This window comes from Centruroides vittatus, unplaced genomic scaffold (genome assembly GCF_030686945.1).
Source record: "Centruroides vittatus isolate TY-2023 unplaced genomic scaffold, ASM3068694v2 contig_1079, whole genome shotgun sequence".
NCBI classification, from domain to species: Eukaryota; Metazoa; Arthropoda; class Arachnida; order Scorpiones; family Buthidae; genus Centruroides; species Centruroides vittatus.
The window spans coordinates 911,722-938,585 of record NW_027120694.1 but is presented as its reverse complement, the minus strand read 5'-3'; the positions used below and the strand labels follow the sequence as shown (position 1 = coordinate 938,585).

At 27.7% G+C, this 26,864-nt stretch overlaps 1 protein-coding gene and 1 long non-coding RNA gene across 3 annotated transcripts in view; both read right to left on the bottom strand.

Annotated features, from left to right (window-relative positions):
- The window catches only part of LOC136974589 (MPN domain-containing protein), a 34,538-nt gene continuing 7,674 nt past the window's right edge, over nucleotides 1-26,864 (bottom strand). For both annotated transcript variants that reach the window (XM_067269511.1, XM_067269521.1), the window contains 10 exons: nucleotides 25,313-25,459; nucleotides 20,083-20,166; nucleotides 17,189-17,280; nucleotides 5,951-6,047; nucleotides 3,930-4,002; nucleotides 2,777-2,853; nucleotides 2,532-2,703; nucleotides 1,634-1,704; nucleotides 1,463-1,552; nucleotides 1-1,361 (listed from right to left, as the gene is read on the bottom strand). In XM_067269511.1, coding sequence (XP_067125612.1) covers nucleotides 1,149-1,361; nucleotides 1,463-1,552; nucleotides 1,634-1,704; nucleotides 2,532-2,703; nucleotides 2,777-2,853; nucleotides 3,930-4,002; nucleotides 5,951-6,047; nucleotides 17,189-17,280; nucleotides 20,083-20,166; nucleotides 25,313-25,459 — 1,116 coding nt within the window. In that variant the 3' untranslated portion in view covers nucleotides 1-1,148. The remainder of the gene's footprint in view (nucleotides 1,362-1,462; nucleotides 1,553-1,633; nucleotides 1,705-2,531; nucleotides 2,704-2,776; nucleotides 2,854-3,929; nucleotides 4,003-5,950; nucleotides 6,048-17,188; nucleotides 17,281-20,082; nucleotides 20,167-25,312; nucleotides 25,460-26,864) is intronic.
- LOC136974599 (uncharacterized) lies at nucleotides 8,671-9,405 on the bottom strand. Its single transcript, XR_010880662.1, has 2 exons — nucleotides 9,345-9,405; nucleotides 8,671-9,203 (listed from the first exon to the last, which is right to left on the bottom strand). It is a non-coding gene; the product is annotated as an uncharacterized lncRNA (long non-coding RNA).

The following is a 26,864-nucleotide window of genomic DNA, read 5'->3' as shown; positions in this document are numbered from 1 at the left end:
TCACAAAACAAAATACTATCATATTTATTTAACAAACAGTCTGAAATTCTCCAAGCATTTTTACATAATTGGAATGCCAGATGCAAACTGATCCACTTATGAGTACAACATCACAGTATTTACAAGGAATAATTCGAAATTGTTCTATAGTTTATTACTGTTTCGTTTACAATTCATTAAATTTAAATAATTAAGGTAACAACATAATTAACATTTCAAATCTTTACTTTAAAAAAATAATAAGATATTGCACAATTTTAAATTCCTATTAATTAAATTAATCAGAAAAATAAATCACAGATTGATTATCACATTTAATAATTAATGAATATTTATCACAAATTTTGGATATATTCAATAAAGTCAGATTGGCACATATTCTTTAAAAAATGTATTCGAAATTTCTCATATCAAAAACTTTATTTTCTAACTCGAAATATAACTAACTCAAAAATATATGCACTATAAAAAGTCAGTTTAAGTTTTAAAAAAGTATAAAAATTACTACCCTGCAATCAGATGCACATTTAAGTAGATAAACAGTTAAGCACTAATCGTGGTTAACTGTCGTCACGTTCGTTTCACTTACGTCAATCAATCAAATCATTTTTTGATTTTGAAAAATACAAATAAAAAATAATAAACAAATATCATACATATTTGAATTTAAAAAAATATAAAACTCTTATAGTAAAATTTTTAATTATTTTACAAAATATGCAAAAAATTATCACAAAATTAAATAAATAAAATTTATATTGCAGAATTTCTTTGGATAAAGACGATTAAATAATTATATATCCAAAATTTTATTGATAAAAATATGATAATGTATTAAATAAATTAAATAAATTTCACTTTCAATAACAATTTGTCCTGTCTTTCTGCGCTCGAAGATATCAAAATTACAATTCGTTACAAACATACTGTATATCTTTGATCTCCGAGAGGTAGAAAGAAAAAAATAGGAATGTATCAATACTTGTTTTCATCCTTAACGAATGCAGTCTTCTAAATAATATAGCTAAACTTACTTGATTTTACAAGTAAACATTATATAGTTATCACATTTACTTTGCATTATTGTGCCTTTTCTTCATAAGATATTGCACACAGAATATAATATTCACAAATACACTTTATCCGCACTATGCAGAGACTAATCCCTTTAGGAAACTCCAAAAATGCGTTACGGCTTGCATTTGAGCTATTGACTGATTTCCGGAAACTTGTAAATCCCTAGGAAGTTTGGTAGATAGAGACGATCTTAGTTTCTCCCAGTATGTTATTCCATTTTGACAATAATTGTGAGAAAAATTAATAGCATCAGGAGCACCTCTGTAGAAGTCTGCTAACAAACGCTGAAATAAAATATAATTAAATCTTAATAGAATAACAACAATTACCATAAATTAATTGGTATAATAAATCTAAAATTCTGAAGAAAAAAGTTATATCTTACAAGTTCTGTCAACAGATCCTGCGTTAAAAATGAATCTTGAGCTACAGTGTATATCATTTCCATCGGACGTCCGTATTCATGAGGACGATGCTAGAAATTTATTTATAAACTATACCCATCTCTTGGTAATTCAACTTAATTGATTAAGTTGATTAAAAAAGTTAAACTTACTTCAGGTGGTGGCATAACCCAATAAGCAAGATATTCTGCTTCTAAGAGGGATTTAGTCATATTATATGGTGCTATAATAATATATATATTTATATTAGACTATATAATAATCAATTAGCTAAAGAAACACTTATAAACATAAAAAATTATCTTTATATGTGAAACTTTTATTATACACTACTTAATAACATTTGCATATATGACAGAGATCCCATAAAATTTTAATAAGCTGAAAATTTATAGTTGCCTGTACTTTTTCTATGTTTAGATATATAAATAGTTATATTGTGTTACAGATAACTTATAGAAATAGCACCACATAGGTCTGTCTAAGTACTGTTCATTCTATAATGTTCACTTAATGACATTTCTCGATGTATTACCACTGTTAAGTGGCACAATGATAAGTATTAATATGTCTAAACATAGAAAAGGTACAAGTTGCTACAAATTTTTCAATTAGATTTTAATTGTATGCAAACTCCATTGTACATGCATCCTATCATTAAGCAGAAAAACCTGTATATATTTCTGCATTGTAATAAATAAATTTATATAATCATTTACATTCTTCTACACTAAATTTACATAATAAATGTGAAAGCTTAGAATGCAACTGTCTACTGTTTTGTCTTCTCAAGAAACAAGAAGCTTAATCCAGAAAGGTTTATCCAACAATACTACATTATAATGTACTGTACAAGTTTATTATACATTCCTCAATAATTTTTATAATGATTTACATAAACCAACATACTAAATAGCTACATATTCATATTCTCATATTTTGTAATTATTTCTATATAATTCCTATTTAAAGTATCAAAATGATAAAATAATTGCATACAAAAGAAATTCAATCATGCTTAACAATGAACTTAATAAGAAGTTTGCTCACAGCATATAAATCCTAGACAAGGAGTGTAAGTTGAATCATTTTCGCCTTTCATTATAATTTGATACTCCATCTGACTATCGACATCTTTAACTGTTGGTTGCACCGAGCACGTCGGATGACTATGATACCATCCAACTACAGTCAAATGTCTTTGTTCCAATCCTTGACGAATCTATGTTAAAATATGATTATCTAAATTTTATTTTCTATCTGAAAATAATGTATATTTGTATTAAAAATTGTACCTCTTCTTCAACCATAGCTGAAGTATCTTTATCTCCTAACTGAGATCTGCATGGAAATGCTTGCAGGATGGCAAGATCTGAAAAAATAATAATGCGATAGTTTAAACTGTTTAAAAAATCCAGCAGCAACTTGCTTAACTTTCCCGGCAGCATTTAAAACTGCATGTGTGGCTCCATTTGTTATGATATTTTATTTAAAAAACTTTTTTATATTTTTAATTATTATAAAATAGCAAAAAGCTTAATTTTGAGAGTAGGGACGAATTTTATAAAAAAAAACTGTAAATGCTAATAATGAGTAAAATTGTCATTAAGTTAGACCCTACTCGAGATATGACACATGACACCCTTTATCTCCCTACCCCCTCGACCTTTAACCCCAAAATTTAATTGCGTCAATCTCCTAATACACAAACCTCTGCAAAATTTGAGAAATTTTTGACAAACAGCATAGGAGTTAAGGTTCAAAGAGGGTAAACAAAATCGTGCTCCCCCACACACACACAAACATCCATACATACAGGAAATCCCCAAATTTTTTTGCATTTCTCAATGTTTCAAGGAGTCCTGAGCCCAAAAACGTAAAAATCTGTGTCATCATTTTTTGACCAATTGCCGTACTTTCGCTCTGTTATATACAACAGCTGGGAAAGTAAAATTTTCCATATTTAGCATAAATTTTTCATTAATCAATTTTATCTTTATAGAAGTCATACAGTACATTTTTCATAGAAATAAAATTAATTCAGTTACATTATTAAATATATTTTTAAAGACTATAAAGAAAAATAATTCTGCTTCAAAGAATAAAAATTTATACATGAAACTAATCACTAATGACATTTTAATAGCATCTTCATTCTTTTAGATTTGATTATTAAAATGATTTTTCATAACATTTATCACTCAATTTCGTTATAGGTATACATTTATACACTTAAAATGCATCATCTTCTCACAAAAGTTCTTATAAATAACAAGAAAATTACAAAATTTTGTAATAATATTTCAAGTCCAGAATATTTAATATATGTAGTATTTTAAAATTAATTTTTTTTTTTTTAAATTACTGCAAATGCTTTCATTCAGAAAACTTTTCATATTACAGATTTATGTAAGTTTAAATGTCTTTAAATAATTAAAACTAACTTACTGTGTGATGCAATATCCCACGTTCCTCCTAAATATCCAACTACTTCATTTTTAGTTAAGTGACAATGGAAATCCTAAAATATTAACATAAAATGTAAAATTTTCTTTTCGTTTTATCTTAAATGGTAAATTAGATTCTAATTTATTGCATTAATTAGAGAAAATTAAAAGAATATCCGAATACATTTTATTAGGTACTACAATGTTAATAAATTTATTTATTTATTAACGTTTTCAAATTATATACCGACAACTTTTTTAGGTCATTCAATCAATGATAAATAAATTTAACTAAATTATTGTGTGTTCAAATTTAATTAATGCCTAATCTTTTTTGAATAAGTTTACATAGAATACAATAACTGATTATAGGTTCTTTTATAGTGTAAATCGATAATTTAATAAATTTACTAAAAGCTGGGAAGGATTCTTGCTTAAATTTGCTGGCACTTGAACAGAAGGTTAAGGGAACTATAATTTTCAATTATACTATAATATAAATTCAATCTTTTATGAACATTGTATGATAAATAATTGCAATATTAACAACAAAGTAAGGATTTTACACAAAGAGAAAAATTGGTACAATATAAAATTTAAAGAGAGTTTTAAAATCATAAAAAAGACAAAAAAAATAATAAAGATTTAAGATTTCAAAGATTCACGAAAATTGGCTAAAAATATTATAAAAATATAAATGAATAAATAAATAAAGTGTGAGAAAGAGAGATGATTTTATTATATAAATGTTTTAAAAAAATTTTTTAACATGCCAACGAGATTAAGGAGAACCTAGTAAACATGGACATCACAAATGTGAACTAAGTGCCATTCAGTGTAATGTCAGGAAATTTTAACTGTAGAAATTTTTAACCATAAATACATGTAATTTTTAAGCAAGATGTATATCAGTTGGCATCTCCTTACAAGATATCTCAAAAGAAAAGCCAACAGAAGAGAGGCATATGCCCGAAACATGTATCGGCCCAGAAGATATTTCTGAATAAAGAGTGATGTCAAAGATGCCTAGTGTCTGTCTATGCACCTAGTTGTGACAGAAAAAACAAACTTATATACTATTAATTATTACAAAAAGGCAAAAAACTTAATTCTGAGGGTAAAGATGAGTTTTTAAAAATATTGTAAACTGCAATAACAATAACAGTAAAATTTTCATTAAGTCTGATCACACTCAATATGACACAACCATCTATCCAACCCCCAAAATTAGTGGCCTTTTTGTGCTCTCTAAGCAGTAAAGGGCCTAAAACCACAAAAAAATCTCAAAATCCATATTCCAATAGCATTAATGTCCCTTACACACAAGTTACCATGCCAAATTTCATTTCTTAATCTTTATTCCAAGATATTAAATGAAATAGATGCCAACACACACACACACGCTAGGAATATTTTCTCTCTCTTTTTTTTTTTTTACTTTTTTGGGTTCTGGGGTCTGAAAACATTGAAATTTGCAAAAAAAAACCTCTAGGGTCAAATTTGGCATGATTACAATAATCTGAAAGTAAAATGTAATCTGTGAAATTAAATCTAATTAATTAAATATAATAAATAAATTTTGAATGTTCAAAAACAGACTGAAGAATATTGGAAAAATATACGCAAGGTGTCCCATAAGTCCAGAACCATAGGAGTTATGTTAATCTTTGTTTATTCTTTTATAGTTATGCCTGAATAAACAAGAACAAATTAAATTTATTTTAATGGTGGAGGCCCACAGTTACATAAAGTCGCTGAAAATTTTAACAGATTGCTTCAGATCACTGTGTAATTGATGAGAAGTATGGATGCAAGCCTGTTAAACTATTCATTAACTTCATACGACTGTGGGTTCACACTATCAAAATAATTTGAATTTGTTTCTCAGAATCTTGTCATACTTGTAAAATAATAAGCAATGATGTATGTTATTGTTATTACTATTATTAAATGGAAATAATTAAAAGCAGTATATAATTCAAGCAGTAATTAATATAAGCAAACATTCTATTATATACTTACCACTAAAAGTAAACAGTTAGTTGCAACTGTTATTGTAAATGGCTGGATTCTATCCAAAGCACTAAATGGTGTACATGTAATCACAGTGTGTAAATCGCTAATTAAAAATACATAGATATTTTTAATTAAAAAATTTTTTAATCAAATATTTCTTCTAAATAAACAAAATTAAATAATGAAAATGCTTAATTAAAGAGAAAATTTACATATTTAATGTTTCTAATCTATGGATTCATTAACATTTAATGTTAATAATTTAAGTTTATTCATATTGCACAATGAAGTGCCTTCAATAGACACCAGGCTTTACTTTACATCCATCTTTATTCTGCTGTTTAGGTGCCGAAACACATTATATACCTTTTTGGAAAACAACAAGATTAAAATTTTAAAAGCAGATAAATCAAAGCATATAATTACAGTTAAAAAACAATGGGTTCAAACAAAAAAGTTAAAGATAGTTAACAGCGAAAAATTCAATACGTTGCCTATAGACTCAACAGAAGTTATACGCATGGAATTAAAAAATTGGGTTAATAGATTACAAAAACTAAGTAAAATATCAAAAGAAGACAAACAATTCATACTTGATGAAGCAAATAATAGAACACCATAGTTAAATATCCAGCTTAAAACACACAAAACTAGGAGAAAAAACAAGACCCTTAGTAGTTTTCAGATGTTCTGTTCTGTACAATTTAGAAAGGTTTCTAAAACAAGTTACAAAATATAAAAACTCTATAGTAGCAATAAAAAATACATATAATCTTATTAACATTAAAACAGACAACTTATAAAATGGCTAGCTCAGATATAGTAGACATGTACCTGTAAATAACATTGGAATATAGGTGTACAAGATGAAATAATAGAATTCACTTATAGAAGTAATTATTTTTGTACAGATAATAACTCTTATACGCAAAGAACAGGAATAAGCATGGGTTCAGTAATAGGACCAAAATTAACAGAATTAGTGATGAAAGATGTAGATCATAAAGTAAATGGAATAGAAGGTATTACATTCTATAAAAGATATGTTGATGAAATTCTTACGTTATTTGATAAAACAGTAGTAAACATAAGAGAGATATTATTTATTACTTATTCTTTATTTATTCTTTTATCTAACAATGTAAAATTTAAAATAGAAAATGTTCAAAATGAAATAAATTATTTGGATATAACAATAAAAAGAAGAAAATACAAGTTTAAACCATATCAGAAACTGAGTAGAGTACAAAAAGTTGACGACTATAACTCAAACATTTCACTATATATTAAGGAAAATATATTTAGTATGGAGTACCAATAAATATAGAACAGAACAAGTACAAACATTCAATGATTTAAAGAAAAAATTCATATTAAACAATTAACCAAGCAGAATAATACAGCATTGGGAAGAAAAACTCAATAGAAAAAAATGTCAACAAAATCAAATAAATACAAAATATATACCTTTTTCACATTAGAGGACTGTTTGACGAAATAGACAAAGTGTTAAACAAAGTGAACATTAAGTTAGACCTTACATATGATACATTATGTAAAAGAATACAGAAAAGTACTGTAAATTTGGAAAAAAGGCAAAGGACATATATAAAGCTACCAATGCTGTATATTCTATTCCAAGTACTGTACATGTAAAAATACACAGTATTATATAGGAGAAACAAAAAGAAAAGTAAAAGTTAGATTAAAAGAACATATAGCCGATTTAAAATATAAACGAATAAATTCTGTTTTTCATGATCATTGTACATTACACAATTGCAATATATATAAAGAAGTATTGCAAATCTTACATCATGAAAGAAATATGTATAATAGAAAATTTAAAGAAAGCATAGAGATTTTAAAGAGTAACAATAATATTAACAAAAACTTAAGTGTAAAAATAAATGGAGAATTGGATAAAATTATTATAGAACAATAGAAAACATATTTAACATAAATTCAGAAATAAAAGAAAAGACAAATAAAAATTTGAATTGTAAAAAGTACAGTACATTAAAGACTTATGGAAATGAAAGGTGGAAACATAGCTCATAAGAATTTAACAAGAACTAAGGATGTAAAGTGTCTTTTTGACATTATGAATCAAAAAACTTGTATGTATATCAGTGTTAACTCTGTTTTAGTTGTTCTATGCATTTTTAAAGAGGTGCAAATGCCATGTGTTTATATGTTTTATACAATATGTTGAACAAGAAATAACAGAGTTTTATAATATTGTAAAACTAATATAATTCTGTAGCCGACAGAAGAGGGGAAAGAACCTGAAATGCATATCGGCACCTAAACAGCAGATTAAAGATAGATGAAAAGTAAAGCCTGGTGTCTATCAAAGGCGCCTCATTGTGCAATACAAATAAACACAGATAAAAGACAGTTTCAAATTAGAGAAAAAAAAAACAAAGGCATTAATTTAAATTATTGGGCATGTTGCCTGATAAAGTGGCTTTAATACAACTGGATAAGCAAGTAAATAATAATCAGTTTCATTTGAAACAAGCTATGTCAGTGGCTTCTTTATCCAGCTTATTACAGCTGCTTTGTTAGTCAATGAGCCCATTAGTAAATTTTCTATATCATTATTTAAAAAACAATAATCTTTAAAAAATTGTAAAATTTCTTAAAAATAAACGAGTTTGTAAAAATAACTCTTTTCTATCCGACTTCGAAAGAGCTAAGAACTGAGATGGACACCTTGGAAATTAATAAATACTTCTTACTTTATTATTCACCAACCATGCGTTATCATTCAAAATATCCAAATGCATTTCGCAAGATTTTCTTTGCCTCTTCAGTGGATATTACACCTTTACGACAGTGTTACATTTATATTCTATCAAATTTTCCCAGCATGCATCTACAGATAATCCGGTATTCAGATTGATGACATAATTTGCATAATTTTTGATACAATAATGTTCCGCGATACGTCTTGTTACAATATTTTCAAATTTATACAATATTTTGATACTATTTCTATTTATGATACAATTATTATTTTTACAATGTTGATACCATGGAGATTCACTTCGCTTCAGGCGAATTGCCGCTTCATGCTCTTTAACACGTTGTTCAAGCTGTCTTCCCGTTTCTCCAACGTAGATCTTACTTTCTGGGCATGTACATATTAGTTTGTAGACGACTCCTGCTGTTTTCAAAGGGTCTTGTGCATGTCCTACTATTCCTCTGTTTACCACATAAATACTTTTGCTTAATCTATTTTTCTGTTCGCCCACTAAGTTGACAGAACAATTATTAAAGTTATTTTTATATTTTTCATAGAACTTTTTAATATATGGTATTTTAATGTATAGGTTTTTACTTTTTTCTTCTTTTACATTATATCTACTTATTGTATAACAATTATACCACTTACGTATTACTTGTTGAGGGTAATCGTTAAGCAGATATTTTTTAAACAGATTTTCAGTTTCAAGTTCTATATACTTCTGTAATGTCGTTCTGTTGAGGATTTTTCTTAGTTCCATTATAAAAACGTTTCTCTTTATACCTAAAGGACAGTATGATTTATAGTTTATTACTTTATTATTATTACAGATTTTTGTATACTTACGAAACAGTAGTGTTTTTTCGTTTCGTGTGATTGTAACATCTAAATAGTTAATTTCATTATTTTTCTCTTCTTCGTAGGTGAATCTAATATCATTATTTAAACTGTTTGCATAAGTTTCGATGTTTTGGGCTGTGGTAATATTGGAGTCATATAGGATTAATATGTCGTCTACATACCTGGCGTAGAAGGAAATACCTTGGAACTGGAAAATCTTTTGATCTAATGATGTCATGCATATATCTGCAATCTTCGGGCCTATAACGGACCCCATTGCTATCCCATCTTTTTGTCGATAAAAGTCTGTAGCAACCGAAAAATAGTTATTTTTAAAAGCAAATTGTATAAATTCTAAAACGTAATTAGGTAAACTATAATTACTTAAACATTCTAAAATAAAGTTCCACTTAATTGATGGGTACATTGATTTTACATCTAGACTCATAAGTCTAAAGGATTCCTTAATTTGACCATATAACAAATGCGAAATTAGTTGGTCTGTATTTTTTATACTGTAGCTAGAATCTGGTATACATTGTAAATAATTTTTTATATAATGTTCTAAATTATACAATATAGAATATTTAAAATCCACAAGAGGTCTATAAACATTTCCTATTTTATGGGTTTTAAGTCTGATATTAATGAAGAAAACTGATAACAGTAAAAATGACAATAACAAAAATAGTGATAATAAGAATACTAATGATCAGTATAAAGTAAAAAAGAGTATTAAACTAACACAAAAATTTGATTACCCCTCAACAGCAGATAAGGAAGAATGGTTAAATAAATTAATTATAAATTTGACAAACGTTGATGTTCCGAATGATTACTTACGACTATTGTCGTATGGAGATAATATGAACTTCCCCATTTTTTCAAAGTCAATTGAAGTTGTAGCAGAAATTGAGAGTGCTATTCGGCGAATCTCGGGAAAATCAAAAGAAAAAGAACAGTTGAGAATACACTTAAGTAAAGATCTCCAAAAGTTCAAAGGTAAAGGTGCATATAACCAATATATAGTAGATAAAAAAGCAATTAATATAACTAATAAGATGAATAGATTAACGAAATACTTTAAACATAAACAATTATCTATTATAAAAGCAGATAAATCTCATGCACTCATAATTATTACGAATTCAGATCTACAATTAAAGAAAAAAGAAATAGTATCTACTGATGAATATGAACAACTGCATAATAACCCAACCGAAGATATCAAAAAAGGATTAATGAAGTTGATGAAGAAATATAAAAAAGAATTTGCAAATCAAGAATATAAAAAGATAATAGATTTTAACAAGATACGCATACCGCAACTTAATATCAGACTTAAAACCCATAAAATAGGAAATGTTTATAGACCTCTTGTGGATTTTAAATATTCTATATTGTATAATTTAGAACATTATATAAAAAATTATTTACAATGTATACCAGATTCTAGCTACAGTATAAAAAATACAGACCAACTAATTTCGCATTTGTTATATGGTCAAAATAAGGAATCCTTTAGACTTATGAGTCTAGATGTAAAATCAATGTACCCATCAATTAAGTGGAACTTTATTTTAGAATGTTTAAGTAATTATAGTTTACCTAATTACGTTTTAGAATTTATACAATTTGCTTTTAAAAATAACTATTTTTCGGTTTCTACAGACTTTTATCGACAAAAAGATGGGATAGCAATGGGGTCCGTTATAGGCCCGAAGATTGCAGATATATGCATGACATCATTAGATCAAAAGATTTTCCAGTTCCAAGGTATTTCCTTCTACGCCAGGTATGTAGACGACATATTAATCCTATATGATTCCAATATTACCACAGCCCAAAACATCGAAACTTATGCGAACAGTTTAAACAATGATATTAGATTCACCTACGAAGAAGAGAAAAATAGTGAAATTAACTATTTAGATGTTACAATCACACGAAACGAAAAAACACTACTGTTTCGTAAGTATACAAAAATCTGTAATAATAACAAAGTAATCAACTATAAATCATACTGTCCTTTAGGTATAAAGAGAAACGTTTTTATAATGGAACTAAGAAAAATCCTCAACAGAACGACATTGCAGAAGTATATAGAACTTGAAACTGAAAATCTGTTTAAAAAATATCTGCTTAACGATTACCCTCAACAAGTAATACGTAAGTGGTATAATTGTTATACAATAAGTAGATATAATGTAAAAGAAGAAAAAAGTAAAAACCTATACATTAAAATACCATATATTAAAAAGTTCTATGAAAAATATAAAAATAACTTTAATAATTGTTCTGTCAACTTAGTGGGCGAACAGAAAAATAGATTAAGCAAAAGTATTTATGTGGTAAACAGAGGAATAGTAGGACATGCACAAGACCCTTTGAAAACAGCAGGAGTCGTCTACAAACTAATATGTACATGCCCAGAAAGTAAGATCTACGTTGGAGAAACGGGAAGACAGCTTGAACAACGTGTTAAAGAGCATGAAGCGGCAATTCGCCTGAAGCGAAGTGAATCCCCATGGTATCAACATTGTAAAAATAATAATTGTATCATAAATAGAAATAGTATCAAAATATTGTATAAATTTGAAAATATTGTAACAAGACGTATCGCGGAACATTATTGTATCAAAAATTATGCAAATGTCATCAACCTGAATACCGGATTATCTGTAGATGCATGCTGGGAAAATTTGATAGAATATAAATGTAACACTGTCGTAAAGGTGTAATATCCACTGAAGAGGCAAAGAAAATCTTGCGAAATGCATTTGGATATTTTGAATGATAACGCATGGTTGGTGAATAATAAAGTAAGAAGTATTTATTAATTTCCAAGGTGTCCATCTCAGTTCTTAGCTCTTTCGAAGTCGGATAGAAAAGAGTTATTTTTACAAACTCGTTTATTTTTAAGAAATTTTACAATTTTTTAAAGATTATTGTTTTTTAAATATACAATAACCGATCCCATTGCTTGATATTTGTTTTTCTATATCATGATTAAAACATACAAAATATAATACAAAAAATTGTTAAATCAGATATATTTAAAATCTTAAGTGAAAATCTATCATTTTAAAATATTCCTCTTGATTTTCTTCAATAAGATTAATCTTTATCCAGATTTTCATGTCTTTATAGCAGACTATTATGCATCACATAGCCAATTTCATTTAGTCATACTTATTTATAATGGATCAGAACTATCAATCATATTAATCTGTATTTAGTTTGAAATAGATTTAATAGGTTAAATAAAATAAATACATAACAAGTATTCTGCTTTTAGGTTTTCATATATATAAGTGTATATGATAATTTTAAATACAAAATCTAGCCAAAAATAGAGAGTTTTCCAAAATGAATGCTACAATTTTAAATTACTGTAATTATCTTCTATAAGTATTAGACGTTAATGGTGCGGTTTTTTGTATATATTGCTTAAGTATCAATTTCCCTTGAAAATTTTCTTTTTCTCAATAGATTAATTGATTTAACTTCACAGTGGGTTTATACACTAGTTATTCTTAAGAGTAATGTGAATAAAACCCAATAGTCTTTGTCTCTGATGAAATGCGGTACAGACGAAATAACTACGGTTAAACCAACTGTGAAGTTAAATCAATTAATCTATTGAGAAAAAGAAAATTTTCAAGGGAAATTGATACTTAAGCAATATACTGTAATTATGTTAATTATTATCCAAGTATGCAATGTACAGTACATGAATCAATACAAAATCAACCAAGTTTCATCGCCCATCTGCATTCAAACAGCTCTACTTCTAGGAAGCACCATAAATAAAAATGGTGAGTGACAGAGGTGTTTTCTGTTCTGCAGTTCACAAAGTCGGAATTGCTAGTCATTGTGCAACACAAGGAATCTGCAGGAGCCATAGAATTGTGACTGCAATGGGAAGAGTGACAACGGATATGCTGTAGTAAGCATAGGAAGAATTTGAGTATTGGTTGGATATATGCTGTGCAACACAAGGTGCACCCATTGAGAAATTAATGGGCAAATGTGAAAATTGAGCAATTTTCTAATGCTTTAATGTACAGTACATTACTATGTTCTCAGATAATAATGAACATAATTACAATAATTTAAAATGGCAGCATTCTTTGTGGAAGAATGTAATTGATAAAATAATATAATACTAACAACTTTTCATCTAAAAAGTTTTTCTAATTATCATTCTATTAAGATAGTATGATGCTTTAATAAATTTACATGTAATATATATGTATAATAAGATCAGTTTTATATTCATTTCCCCAGTTTACAATAACTCTTCATAGGAAAACACTGAATTTTAATTCTTTTTCCTTTTGTATAAAAAACTTACTGAAAATTTAGCCCCAACTACTGCTGTAGCTGTAAAGTTACAGCAACAGTGTTAAACTAAGGCAAATAAATTACAGGAATGGTTAGGGAAAAAGGCAGTTACTTAAATTTTTGTTATAATGCACTGTTCACTGCAAATTAAAATACCGATTTCTCAGTAACAATATTACAGTATAACAACAGAGGGGGGTCTCAATTAGGACAGTTAATATAATTCAGAGAAATATAAGAAGGTAAGGATGGTTTCTGTTAGGAATGGTTTCCCTAACAGAAACCATCCCTACCAACTCCTGACTTAATATCGTTGAGGAAAAGTACATTTGTAATCATTGCATTGACAATTATCATTGTTGAATTTTCTTTGTAAACAGTAAAACTCATTCTAAGAGGTGGAAAATAAATGCAAGAGATTGCAAACTTGATCCAATTAGAATAATATTAACCAAATTATGTCTTGTTTGTATCAATTAACCTATGGTAAAATTAGTTTTGTTATACATCATTTTGCTCAATGTTGCAGTTTCCAAGAATCTACTGATGACACTGAGGACTTGTAGAAAAAAAAATTTAAAACTACACAAGTTTCAGCTTAATTAAACCTTATAATTTTAAATTTACTTTCAACATGTAATGATGAAAAAATTTCTGGAAAAAACTGTCAACATTTAATTTGTTATTGTGGCAATTATTTCTAAAACATGCAAAATCTACATAATGTAACTTCAGTTATCAGGATAAATTAAAATACAGTGGGTGATCGGTTAACAAACATAATCCGTTCCAGGACTTTATTCGTTAACGGATTATCGATTTACCATAGGTTTTTATGGGAATTCGATTAATTTGTTCTGGAGATCCAAAAAATAAAAAATACCGTATTAGCCCGAATATAACACGATATTTTTCGACCATTTATTTTCCGTTAAAAAATCGACTCGCGCTAAATTCAGGGTTTAAGTAATGGAATGTAATATAAACAAGGACATTTTCCTACAGAGATTGAAACGTGACTGAACGTCAGACCTAGTTCGACCGACCACTTCAAAACAACTATGTGATCTAGTTAGTAGGCCTGCGCTTTTGTTTGCATAGTGCTACTATAGTAAGGCTATGTCTCTGCTTGTTCGAAGTTCATTAGTTACGTGATTTTTCGACCGCCTTTTAGTCACATGGGCTCTCACAGACGCCATTTTTTATCTTAAAATTGTGAAATTTTTGGCTTCGCTCGAAAAATTATTATTACATCTTTCTTTTCTTTACTTTTAAACAATGTAAAATATTTCTACATTGACAAAAATGCTTTATTTGTGTCGAATTTAATGTAATTTGATACGTAAAATGCAAAAAATAAACATATCAAATTTCAACTCGCTGTAATTTATCTCATGTTTCACCGATTGCCATCGGGTTTGTTTGTAAATGGGGAAGAAATATGACTCATTCAAGTTAAGTCAGTAGAAATTTCATACTACTGCGAGAAAATTTGTCAATAGACCCGCTTTACCCCCTAACGCAAAAGTCAATAATGAATAACGGAAGTCAATGAGTTCTCATTCTGAAAACAGTTCAGATTCTGAATAAACATTTATGTTTTTTGTTGTTACTTACGTAATATTAATTTTGTTTTACATTACTTAATTTTATTGACATGAATGTAATCTGTGTTATTAGCTATAAATACCTAAATGAATGCTTATCTGATTGAATTTTACTTTCTTTGAATTCTTTTATGAGTATTATTTTTTTTTCTAAATATCTTTATGAAAATTTTGGAGTCGCGTTAAATTCGGGGTTGCGTTATATTCGGGCTAATATGGTATGTACTTTCTTACTACGTTTATTTATATGTAATAATAAAAATACATATATACACAGTCTTGCATTTTTATAAGTCATGTTTTTTCCATTTGTGGAGGTTAAAGAATCTGTCTAATGTCATTTGCTTTTCTCTCTTCTTCAGGATTTTTCAGAAGTAATTAATAGCATTGTAATTGTAGAGATCCCTAAGCTTATTAACCTCAACCTGGTTTGGATGCCATTCTAAGACCATTGTTCTGACATCCTCCCACTTCTTCAAAAGATTTTTAATAGCAGATATTGGCATTAATCCTCATTTTCAAAAGAAAACATATCTCGTCAAGTTTCTTGGTGTTCTTCATTCAAGAGTTCTCGGCGTTCTTCTGTTGTCAGATCAGTTTCAGGTTCCATTATGAGCTCTTCAAGGTTCTTTATTTCTCAGATGTGATTTTGTTACCCCTTTAACTGCTTGAATCTTCTTGATTATACAGTATCTTTCTTAGATAAGATTGAACTGTGGCCTACTGCCCATAAACATCAGATATCTTCTGCGCACTCTCTACCTTTGCTATTATACTCACATCTTTCAAAAATAAAAACTGACGTAAACTTAACGAGTGCCCGCCTGACAGTCTTGCGAATACTATAAAAGAATTGTTTCTGTCATAAAAATAAAAGGCTGGAATTACAAGGGAGAGTTTCAAAGTTCGAAGGAATACTATCCGATCAGTATATACCGGGTTGAGCATCAATGTTGACATCTCCTGCACTCTGAAAAGTTTCAAATTGTTGCCTGAAGACAAGAAAAGACCAATCGGTATTCATTACTTTAGGTCGCTTCTTCTTGTGTTTGTTCAGTAAGGTGTTCATTATCCGAATGTAAAAATTGTTCGCAAAAGTATTCGTCATCTGAGTTGTTCAATAACCGACCACCCACTGTATTGAACAAACAACTCTATGCAAACCCGATACATTATAATCATAAAGCTAACCACTGCCATGTGCCATTGGGCTATATAATGGCTATATTCTTTTCTTTCAGTTTAATCTAAATTATATAATTAAAATTATAATTATTAAATTTATTACAAGATGGAGCCTAACACCTCGATCTAGGGTCAAATTGTTTGGTAATCTATTATTAATATTGCCATTATATAGCCCGATGGCATATGGCAGTGGTTGGCTTTATGATTGTAAAAATATTCTTTAAAATGTTAATTATAAGTCAATTGAAATAGCTTTTATATATAAATTTCCTCCATTGGAACTTGAGAAATATCATGCAAATTAATGCAGGATAAAATTTAAAATACAAAAATTCAACATTGTATTTAGCATATTTTGGAAATAAATCTCTCAATCATAAACAATTTTAATGAGAAACATCATCTTAAATTATTCAAGTATAAATAATTTGTATAATAAAATTCATATGTGTGTGTTAACTCTCAAATTATTATAGCAAACCTGATTACTACATGAAAATATTAATATACCTTTTTATTCTATTATTTTCATAAGTTTCAAAATTCTTTAATAAATCTGAAGTATTGCTGCTTTTTGCAGATGTTTCAAGTACTTCGTTAATCTGAAATTTATAAATTTTATTTATTTACATAACAAATTTTTCGCAATAAATTAAATTTGTAAATATAATTACAGAAAATTACAGTAATTAAAATTTATATTTAATGTATAATTATTATTTATTAAAATATTGTAAAATATCATAATAATAAATTTAATAAACATTTGATTTTAAAAATCTTAAATGCATAAATAATAATGTTTTATATATTTATCAATCTTGGAAAATGTTTAATAATTAAAAAAAGGTAAATGAAATAAATGAATTCATAAAGCTCTCTATATATAATTTCTATAACCATTACCAATATCAATGTATATGTTGCAATGTATATCAAAAAAATTTACTAGCCTGATAATGGTCTATCAAACAGACTAAAAATGATTGACTTTTTCATAAAACATCATTGTTTACAGTGTGATTGTTCATTTAGTATAATAATTTATATGTAATTCCATAGCTACAATTAGATATTAATAGTTTATAATGTAAAATTATGTAGAAGACCCTGAAAGGTTTTAATTAACCACTGATTATATAAAAGAATATTCCAGTACTGCTGGCTTATAAATTACTTATTTGTCTGAAAGAAAACTTTTATTTTGAGAACTCAATGGAATAATTAATAATGCTTCAACCTAGCTGTAGATGTTAAAAGTTCAAATCATACAGCAATCTGGCTGTTTTTCAAAACACTTTGAAATTATCAATTTAATTAATCTAAGATTCCAAAAATAAACTGCTAAATTAAGACAACTAAAATATTTATTAGAAAAAGCCATATTTAGCGTAATTTAGCCCAGTATCAGTAAGTAAAACTTTGATACACTTCAAAAAATATATTACAGGTAACCCTCAATATATGCAATTTCAATCTGTGCAGGTTTCAATTAATGCAGGTCTGTGGGATGTTAGATATTGCCAGCTTGACAGAGCTCAGAGCTAGTAATGCTAAACTGATCCCTTCTTCCTACTTCACTTGCCATCACTTAATAAGAAAAACGTGAATCTTAGTTTTCTTAGTTCAATTCTTATTCAGATAGTTAAATTTTTATTTTCACATTTAGTGTAATATCTGTAAACATTTCTGTCTTAACTCTTCAGCTTTTACTTCTAAGAAGAAAACAGAAAGCAGCAACCATATATGGGTAACAGTTAGTTAATATTTTTCTTGATTTTTAAAATTTTTTACTTTATGTTTTTCTTTTTTGATCTACTTAAATTGTACTCTATAATCAATCTCTAATGTTTTCTAATTTTTTTTGATTTTTGTATGCAACATTGTCTAAAGCAGTGTTTCCCAATGTGGGGCCCATGCCCCACAGAGGGGCAATTTGATTTTTAAGAGGGGCAATTCGAAAATGGACTCGTCCAGATTTTAAGTTAACTGTATGCTTTATTTATTGTAAATATTGATTTAAGTTAGTTTTAGTTTTCTTTGTTTCCCTTTCCTTCTAGAACTTTTCTTTATAACCCTTTTCCCTTGGGGTGGGATTAACAATTCTGGGAACCACTGAGAACAAAGAGATGAACGAAGCTCTGATGCTGGTGAAAGAGGAGAAAGGACATTCTTTCCCCAGACCTTGAGATGAACAGACATGAGTTGTGGTGTTCCAGGTCATGTTTGGCAACAACTAGAAAGTGCAAGAGACTTTGATGAAAGGATTGGGTTTTATCGTGGTTACGACAAAACAGTGGTGGCAATTAAGTGTATATGTTAGAGGGGAGCATAAGAATTTTAAAAAGGCTTAGGTGAGGCATAGCACGAAAAAGTTGGGAAACACTGGTCTAAAGTATCTAATTAATTAATAAATCTTCAATAAACATTTTATTAAATCTGATTTCTTCATTAAGTTTATACTAATATGAAACCGACGAGAAACCGTTGAGTCCAACAGCAGTACCAATAGAGCATAATGATTCCAATAGACTAAGCAGTTCCGAGAAACCATTCCATCAGAATAATTTCACACTTGAATCAGTTCCATTTCCAGAAGTGAACTGGATTTTTCCCACCTCTAATCCAGAGTTTGAACATTATATTAATATCATCTAATATGATTTAAATAAGTTCAATATTGAGTTATTAAAAAAAATTTAAATGATGTACATAATGATGAGCATACACCTAGTGGTCATTTTGCAAAATGTAACTTTTTTGACTAAAGGAGATAAGAAGAATTTTTAAGTGAAATGAAAAATATTGATAAAAATCGATATCTTGGGAATGAATGGATAAAACTCAATAAAATTTGATAAGTAGGTCTAATAAAAATTAGCAGATGAGGCATATATCTTTAGTTTTTTTTTTAATAAAATGTGAATTGGGATAGACAGAAAGTGTTCTAATTCCAGTATAGTAGGTTCACTTTGTTAAGCCATTTGTTCATTTGTTTGCTCACTTACTTGATGGCTTGCCTCTACCGAGCCTTACGATTTTGGATGCCTTCTTAATGACCTAATTCATAAATTTATTTATTTTGCATTGACTGTTAACTTTGAAATGCATGATTTCAATATATGTGGTATACTTGCAGAATCAATTAACCACATGTCAAGGATTACTTGTTTAACAGTTAATAACGGACTAATTTACATTTGAATTGTGATGTATGAATTGATGCTAATAGTAACTTAAGTATGAAGAAAAATCAACAAATTAAGAAAGCAATATTAAGAATGATATTAAAATAATATGCTAAACTTGACAAAGTTTCATTAACTATAAAATTAAAAAGTACTTCTTAAATTTGATTAAAATTAATTTCATTCAAATAATTGCTAAGTTATGATAAAATTTACCTTTGCATCTGCTTCTCCTTGTTGCTTTAGTCTTCGAAACCAAGCTGTCTTAAAAGAATCTAATTTCTTCCCTTTATATTTTATCTGCAATGTTAATAAATAATTAAAATAATAAAATAATTTCCCTAGTATATTAATTTTGTCTTTTAGATATTCTAATAAAATTTAGGTAACTGTAAACTTTATGTTGATATCAATATCTTTACACTTATTAACTGTAATTACAATTCTATAGCAACTATACAACATCTATAATCATAAAAATACAATAACTTTCATATTTTTAATTAAGGATCCTTATATTTACAGTAATAATCAGTAATTTAATACTTTTTCAGATTATAATAAAACAAATTGTATTTTTTTTACATAACTCTGAATTCTATAAAATCTTTTTTTAATGCTTTCTGCTCCTCTAATGGTTGTATTCACATCAAGGATCAACAGTTGAAGTTAACTAATAATTAGTTCTATGGAGGTATTGATTGGTTGTGGAGGTATAGCTCTATGGAATATCTATTTCTTATGTTTTCTTCTGCTTTTCTATGAGACACTTAAGTTTTCTGGTAGTGGATCCTATGAAATATAGTTTCAAACCTGTCTGTGAATGTTGCAATGTTTCAACTTGTTAAATGTCTCACTGAGTATCAAGATGACAAACAATAAGCATTTACACACAAGTAGATTGAATGAAACTTTAACTCTAATTCTTGGTTGTAAATGACCATGAGAGAGCAATCTCAGAATGAAAAGGTTCTCATTTCTTATAAACATTATGTTACCTGCTTATAACTGAAGTCACATTTAACATAAAAATAAATATAAAACATAACTGCTTGATTTAGAAAGCCAAAAAAACTTTAATAAATGAAATATTTTATTTATTATATAGTAGCCCATACTACTACATAATAAATAATGCCATTGTTAAAGTTCATGAATATTTAACATATCTTTAATATCTTAACAATGTTGTAATAATATCCTTTATCATTCTACTTTTCTCTAATAATTAAAATAGATTATGAGCACCTTTTTTTTACAATTAGTTTTTATTAAATCAGATAATATCAACATATTTTTATTGCAGATTACTCCACTGAAATATTTTTTATATTACAAATATAGATAATCTTAATTTAATGTTGATCTAAAAGTCTATACTACACAAGTACTAAAAATATGGCAATGTAATTAAAATTAGTTAAGGAACTCTAAGCAAATACAGTCAAATCTTGGGGTATGAATTCCCCCATTTATGAAACATTTGGTTTACGAACAAAATTTTGAATGCCATATTTGCTCCGGTTGCCGCTAGATAACTGTTTCCGAACAAGCTACTTGGCAAGATCCAGCCACAGTTGGTATACTTCCTATGTTCAAAAAAGTCAATGGCCTGATCAATCAATGACAAGACTACAAATTCAAAAGTTAATGGTGTCGTGTATCATTAGACTGCCTGGTACCTGGTATCATTAGACATCACAACACAAACGTCAATGACATTCTCTGTATCTGGACTGCTGTATGTTACTATGTATATAATTCGTCTCTGTAATCCAAAAGGTTTTTTGGTACCGGCATAAAATTAATAGTGAGATATGTAGATGATTATTTAATAATATATAACAGTAGTTTAACTAATGAAAACATTATACATCCCTTTATAAATGGCATAAATAAAAAAATACAATTTGACATTGAACTTGAAGAAACCAAAAAAATTAATTACCTGGATATCACTATTATAAACAATACTAAAGAATTTGAATTTATAACATATAAAAAACCTTGTGATGTTAAAAAAACCACGAATTATAATTCGTACATTCCTGATTATATAAATAAGAATACATACCTGATGGAATTAAAAAAGATTTATACACGTATAACAGAAGAACATAATATTAACCTTAAATTAGAAGAATTAGATAATAAATTTATTTTGAATGATTACCCAAAATTTAAAATTAATAAGTGGAGAGCTGATTTTTTGAAAAATAGATTTAATACAAAATATAAATCTGAAAAACAGTATAAAAAATTCCCATACATAAAAAATATATTTGAAAATATTAGTAAAATCCTAAAGAAAGATAATATATGTTTAGCCCCATATTTAACTAATAAGATCACAGATAATGTTTCTAGATATATTAATAGAAGTAACCTTAATAATATAGATGTGTTAAATAGAACAGGTATTGTATATAAATTAGAGTGTAACTGTATGAATCCATGTAGTTATATAGGAGAAACGGGTAGGAGATTAAATATACGAATAAAGGAACATGAAGCGGCTATCAGGTTGAGGTATAAAAATTCACCTTGGTATGAACACACGGAAATTAATAAATGTAAAATTAATCGCAATAATATTAAAATCCTACATCATGAAAGAGATATATATAAACGTAAATTTAAAGAACATTTAGAAATTAAGAAAAACCAAAATAATTTAATAAATATTTCTGATGGAATGCAAATAGATTCTAGATGGTATAAAGTGATAGAGGGCGCTATATAGTGGTGGAATGGTGATGTTGTTGCGATTAATTGAAGGGTGGTATTCAGGGGTATCACCTGTTGATTTGTTTGTTCGCATGCTATTGATATTTTAGAGGTATGTATTTGTATTGGTTATTGTATATACTGGTTGTTTATAAAAATAGTCATAATGTACAATGGTTTTTAGAAGTGAAGTTATGCAAACACTTCAAGTGCATTTTAAATGGAAAGAAAATGTTTGGTGTGTTGATGTAGTGGTAGCCCATATGCAACTTTTACTGTAAGAATAAGTAAGTGTGACATCTTGTTTGTATTTGTGTCATGTATTGGGTATTATACCTCCTTTCCCTCTTTTTTTGTCTTTTACAAATTAGCACTGAGGAGGGGTTGGATGAATATACCAACCCGAAATGCATATGTCATTTTTTAAAGAATAAAAGAGAGTTCCTAACTTAAAGTTTTGCTGTGAGACCGTCTACCAAAAAACCTTTTGGATTACAGAGACGAATTATATACATAGTCAATGACATTGTTTTTCAAATTAGATTTCAATGCACATATGGGTAAGATACTACTTTTTTCGGTATGCATCACAATTCAATTTAAATCAAATTAATTAATAAAAAACCTGTTAATTATATTCTCATAATATAAATTACATCCAGGAATATGTTTAAAGGTTTTTAACTTAAATTAAATAACAAAAATTTATTAATATATTATTATATATTATAATATTGATATTTAATTAAATATTTATTAATACCAGGTAGCCAGTTAATTAAAACTAAAAATAATAAAATAATAATTAAAACTCTGGTTTTTAAACTAAAATTAAAATCGAAATCGTATCAATTGAAAAAACTATTTCAGAAAGTTTGGATATAGTACTTGTCAGTCTTGTTTGATTTGATCATATTTCACCTTGGCAGTCAGAGTTGTCTCTCTATTTATAGCACTTCTTTGTAAAGTGCAAATTTTGGTTTCAATATATACATAGAATAAACATAGATATAAATATAGACATTATATTGCATTTGTAGGCATTTTTATGCATGAAATACAGCTAAAAGGATAAAAAAGAAAAGACTTTCTTTTGGTGGTTGGAAACATTAATCTATTTTACATTGTTTCTTATGGAAAAATTTGTTTTGGTTTGAGAACAGATCGGTTTATAAACATCTTTTAGGAATGAATTAAGTTTGTAAACTGAGGTTTGACTGTATTCTAATTTGTTAAATAAAATTCATTAATTTTTTTTTTCTCATTATATCTGATTTCTCTTAAAAACTATACAAATATACTATCCAATTTTGTGATATTACATATGAATTTAATTATTACCAAACAAATTAAAGATGTTATTTTGCTTGCTAAAAAAATGTAAATTTATTTTTTGAATTATATAATAGTAAATTCTACTAATAGCTATAAATTAATAATAATAATAATAATTTTAGTATTTATATTTTGTCAAATACAAGCAAAATTTTAAGAAATTTTAAGCTTGATATGTAATACCAAAAACAATACACACTAGACTAGCATTCATATAATTTTAGAGTTAAAGAATTAAAAATATATATATATATAAATGGTACACAAAGATAATATTGCATTATAACTTTAAATTAAATAAAAAATTTGATTAATTTGAATTATTTAATAATTTAAACCTGTTATTATTCTCCTTGAAACTTGTATTAAGTGTTAAAAATACAATTTTTAAAAGTATTTTTAGTACAAATTCGGATAATTTGAGATAAGTAAATCTGTTATTGTGAAAATATAACTTGAAAAATGACAGTACTATCTAGTCAAGTGACTTGGAATTCTGTCAATTCCTGGAGTATGGGCAAAATTGTTCATTTCACAATTTTAGTGATATTTGAGTCTTTACAGTAAAAAGTTGTTTTTATGATGTCTAAACATTAAATGTACAGGTATGCACCATTTAATGATGGGATACATTACAACAAATATGACGTTATACATCATGGAGTAAGACAAACCTTATATGATATAGTCTATTACTTGTGTATGCTGTACATATCACACAATGATAAGTATTTATGTATCTAAACGTAGCTAAACGTAGAAAAGGTATAGACAAACACAAATTTTTCAGCCCCATTATAATCTTACATAAGCAAACCATATTATTTACAATCAAACCAGTGACACATTTCAGAATTAGTGATGGTGGGATCTAACTGATAGTATTTTATTCATTTTTTAAAATTTGTTTATTGATTTATAAATTGGTGAGAATATATTGATATGTTAATAAAATTGTTCTATTCAAAGATTTATTCTATAATAAAATACTAAAAATACACAAAACAAGGGACAGTTCTCAAAAATCAAGGATATCTGTCTCCCTAGCTGATATGATTTCCATTACATATGTGCCTGCTGTTAAGCAGCACACACCTGTACACTTAGCTTCTATACTAATTACCTGTAATTATTTTACTGTTTGTGTTGAAGTGATTAGAAAATAGAGAAGAAAATAAAAAGAAAGTACAGTATATTGCCAAAGAATACGAGTTCTGACCAACATTAATAACTCACAAAAAATGAGTTTAATTTTCAAAAATAATTTAAATTTTTGATAATTCAAACTTTTTTCTGGATTCATCTTGTGTTCTAATTAAAAAGATTTGACTGTAGATAATTTTGCTTGAATCAGTACAATAAGAAAAATTTATCATAAACTTACAGAGGACCATCCACAACCTGACTTTTTATCTGGATTGAGTAATTTTTTACAGTGTATCGCCCATGCACTAGGTGAAGAAAAAACTTCACCCGTTTCTTGCCATCTAATTCTGCCATCTTCTAATAAATCACCCAGAAATTTTGTTCCCTAGAAAATACATACTATAATATGAATATTTTCAGAAAATTTACAATTATTATAAATTTGCAAAATATATAATTTTATAATGTATGTAAAATGTGATAAAAATATACACAAAAATATTATTATATATATTCCTCAAGAAACAATAAAGAAATTATTATACATTTATTGAAAAGTTCCTAAAAGTTAAACTTTCAGATCTGCAGGGTGTCTCAAAAGTTTCCATGCATACAAAGGTGAAATGTAACTTAATTCACATAACATTAAAATTTCAGCATTAAGATTTGTATCAGTAGATTGACAGTGTAAAGCAACAGAACACATGGGTGATCTGCCAATAGAGAAACTTCTAGCAGAACTTCCTATGTGGAAACTGGATTGTGTTTAGGTGTTAGGGTGCGACTATGCAGACGCAAGCAAGCGAATTTTCCAAGTGAGCGAGAATATGTGGCGAGAGAGGCGAGACGCGATAAATATCAAAACCGGTCAGATATGTGCGAGAACCAGAAATTCGCTCTTGCCAGCGTTATTTTTCGCTTCTCGCTTATGCATTGTTTTCCTTTGCGAAAACTAAATCTCTCGCAACCTCTCGCTCGCTCTAAATTCGCGTCTGCATAGTTGCACCCTTAGACACATGAAGAAAACCCATAACACTGCATGATGGTCCATTGGTCAGGCATGAACCAATGACCAACTACCAGCGTTCAATAGTTTTATTTATTTGGCCACCGGTGGCCAAATAAATAAAACCATTTGTGTCACTGAATGGAGACTTTTGGGGCACCCTGTATAATCAAATCTTTCATAACTGAATTAACTGCAAAGAAATTACTGAATATGTGTATAATACTTAAAAGAATTTACAGTACAAGAAAAAAATTTGTTACATAAGATAATGTCTAAAATTCTAGGGTAAACTAATTTGAAAAATAAAATATCTAAAATTCTTTACTTTTAAATTCTTCACATGCTTTTCATATCCATTAAAACTTATATAAACATCTCAAAGCCTGATGTTTAATAATAAGCCAACCGACTGCCATATTTTCAATTGGGCTACTTTGCCACTACTATTAATAATTAAATTCCAAGTAATTTGGTAGTAGAGGTAGACATTAGGCACCATCTCTTATAAAATTTAATAATCATAATTAAGCCTATTTCTAGTAACAAATTACTCAGAAATTAATTATTAATAGTAGTGGAAAAGTAGCCCATTTAAAAATACAGCAATCATTTGGTCCTTTAAAACTTTAAACAATTAGGATATTTTGTAACTAACCATGAATACAATCATACAATAACTATATTTTAAGCAAACATTTATGATATTAATGAAAAAATAAGTTAAAATAAAGTTGTATTTTCTCATTAACTTTTTTTATTTTTAACTCTTCCTGCTCTGTAA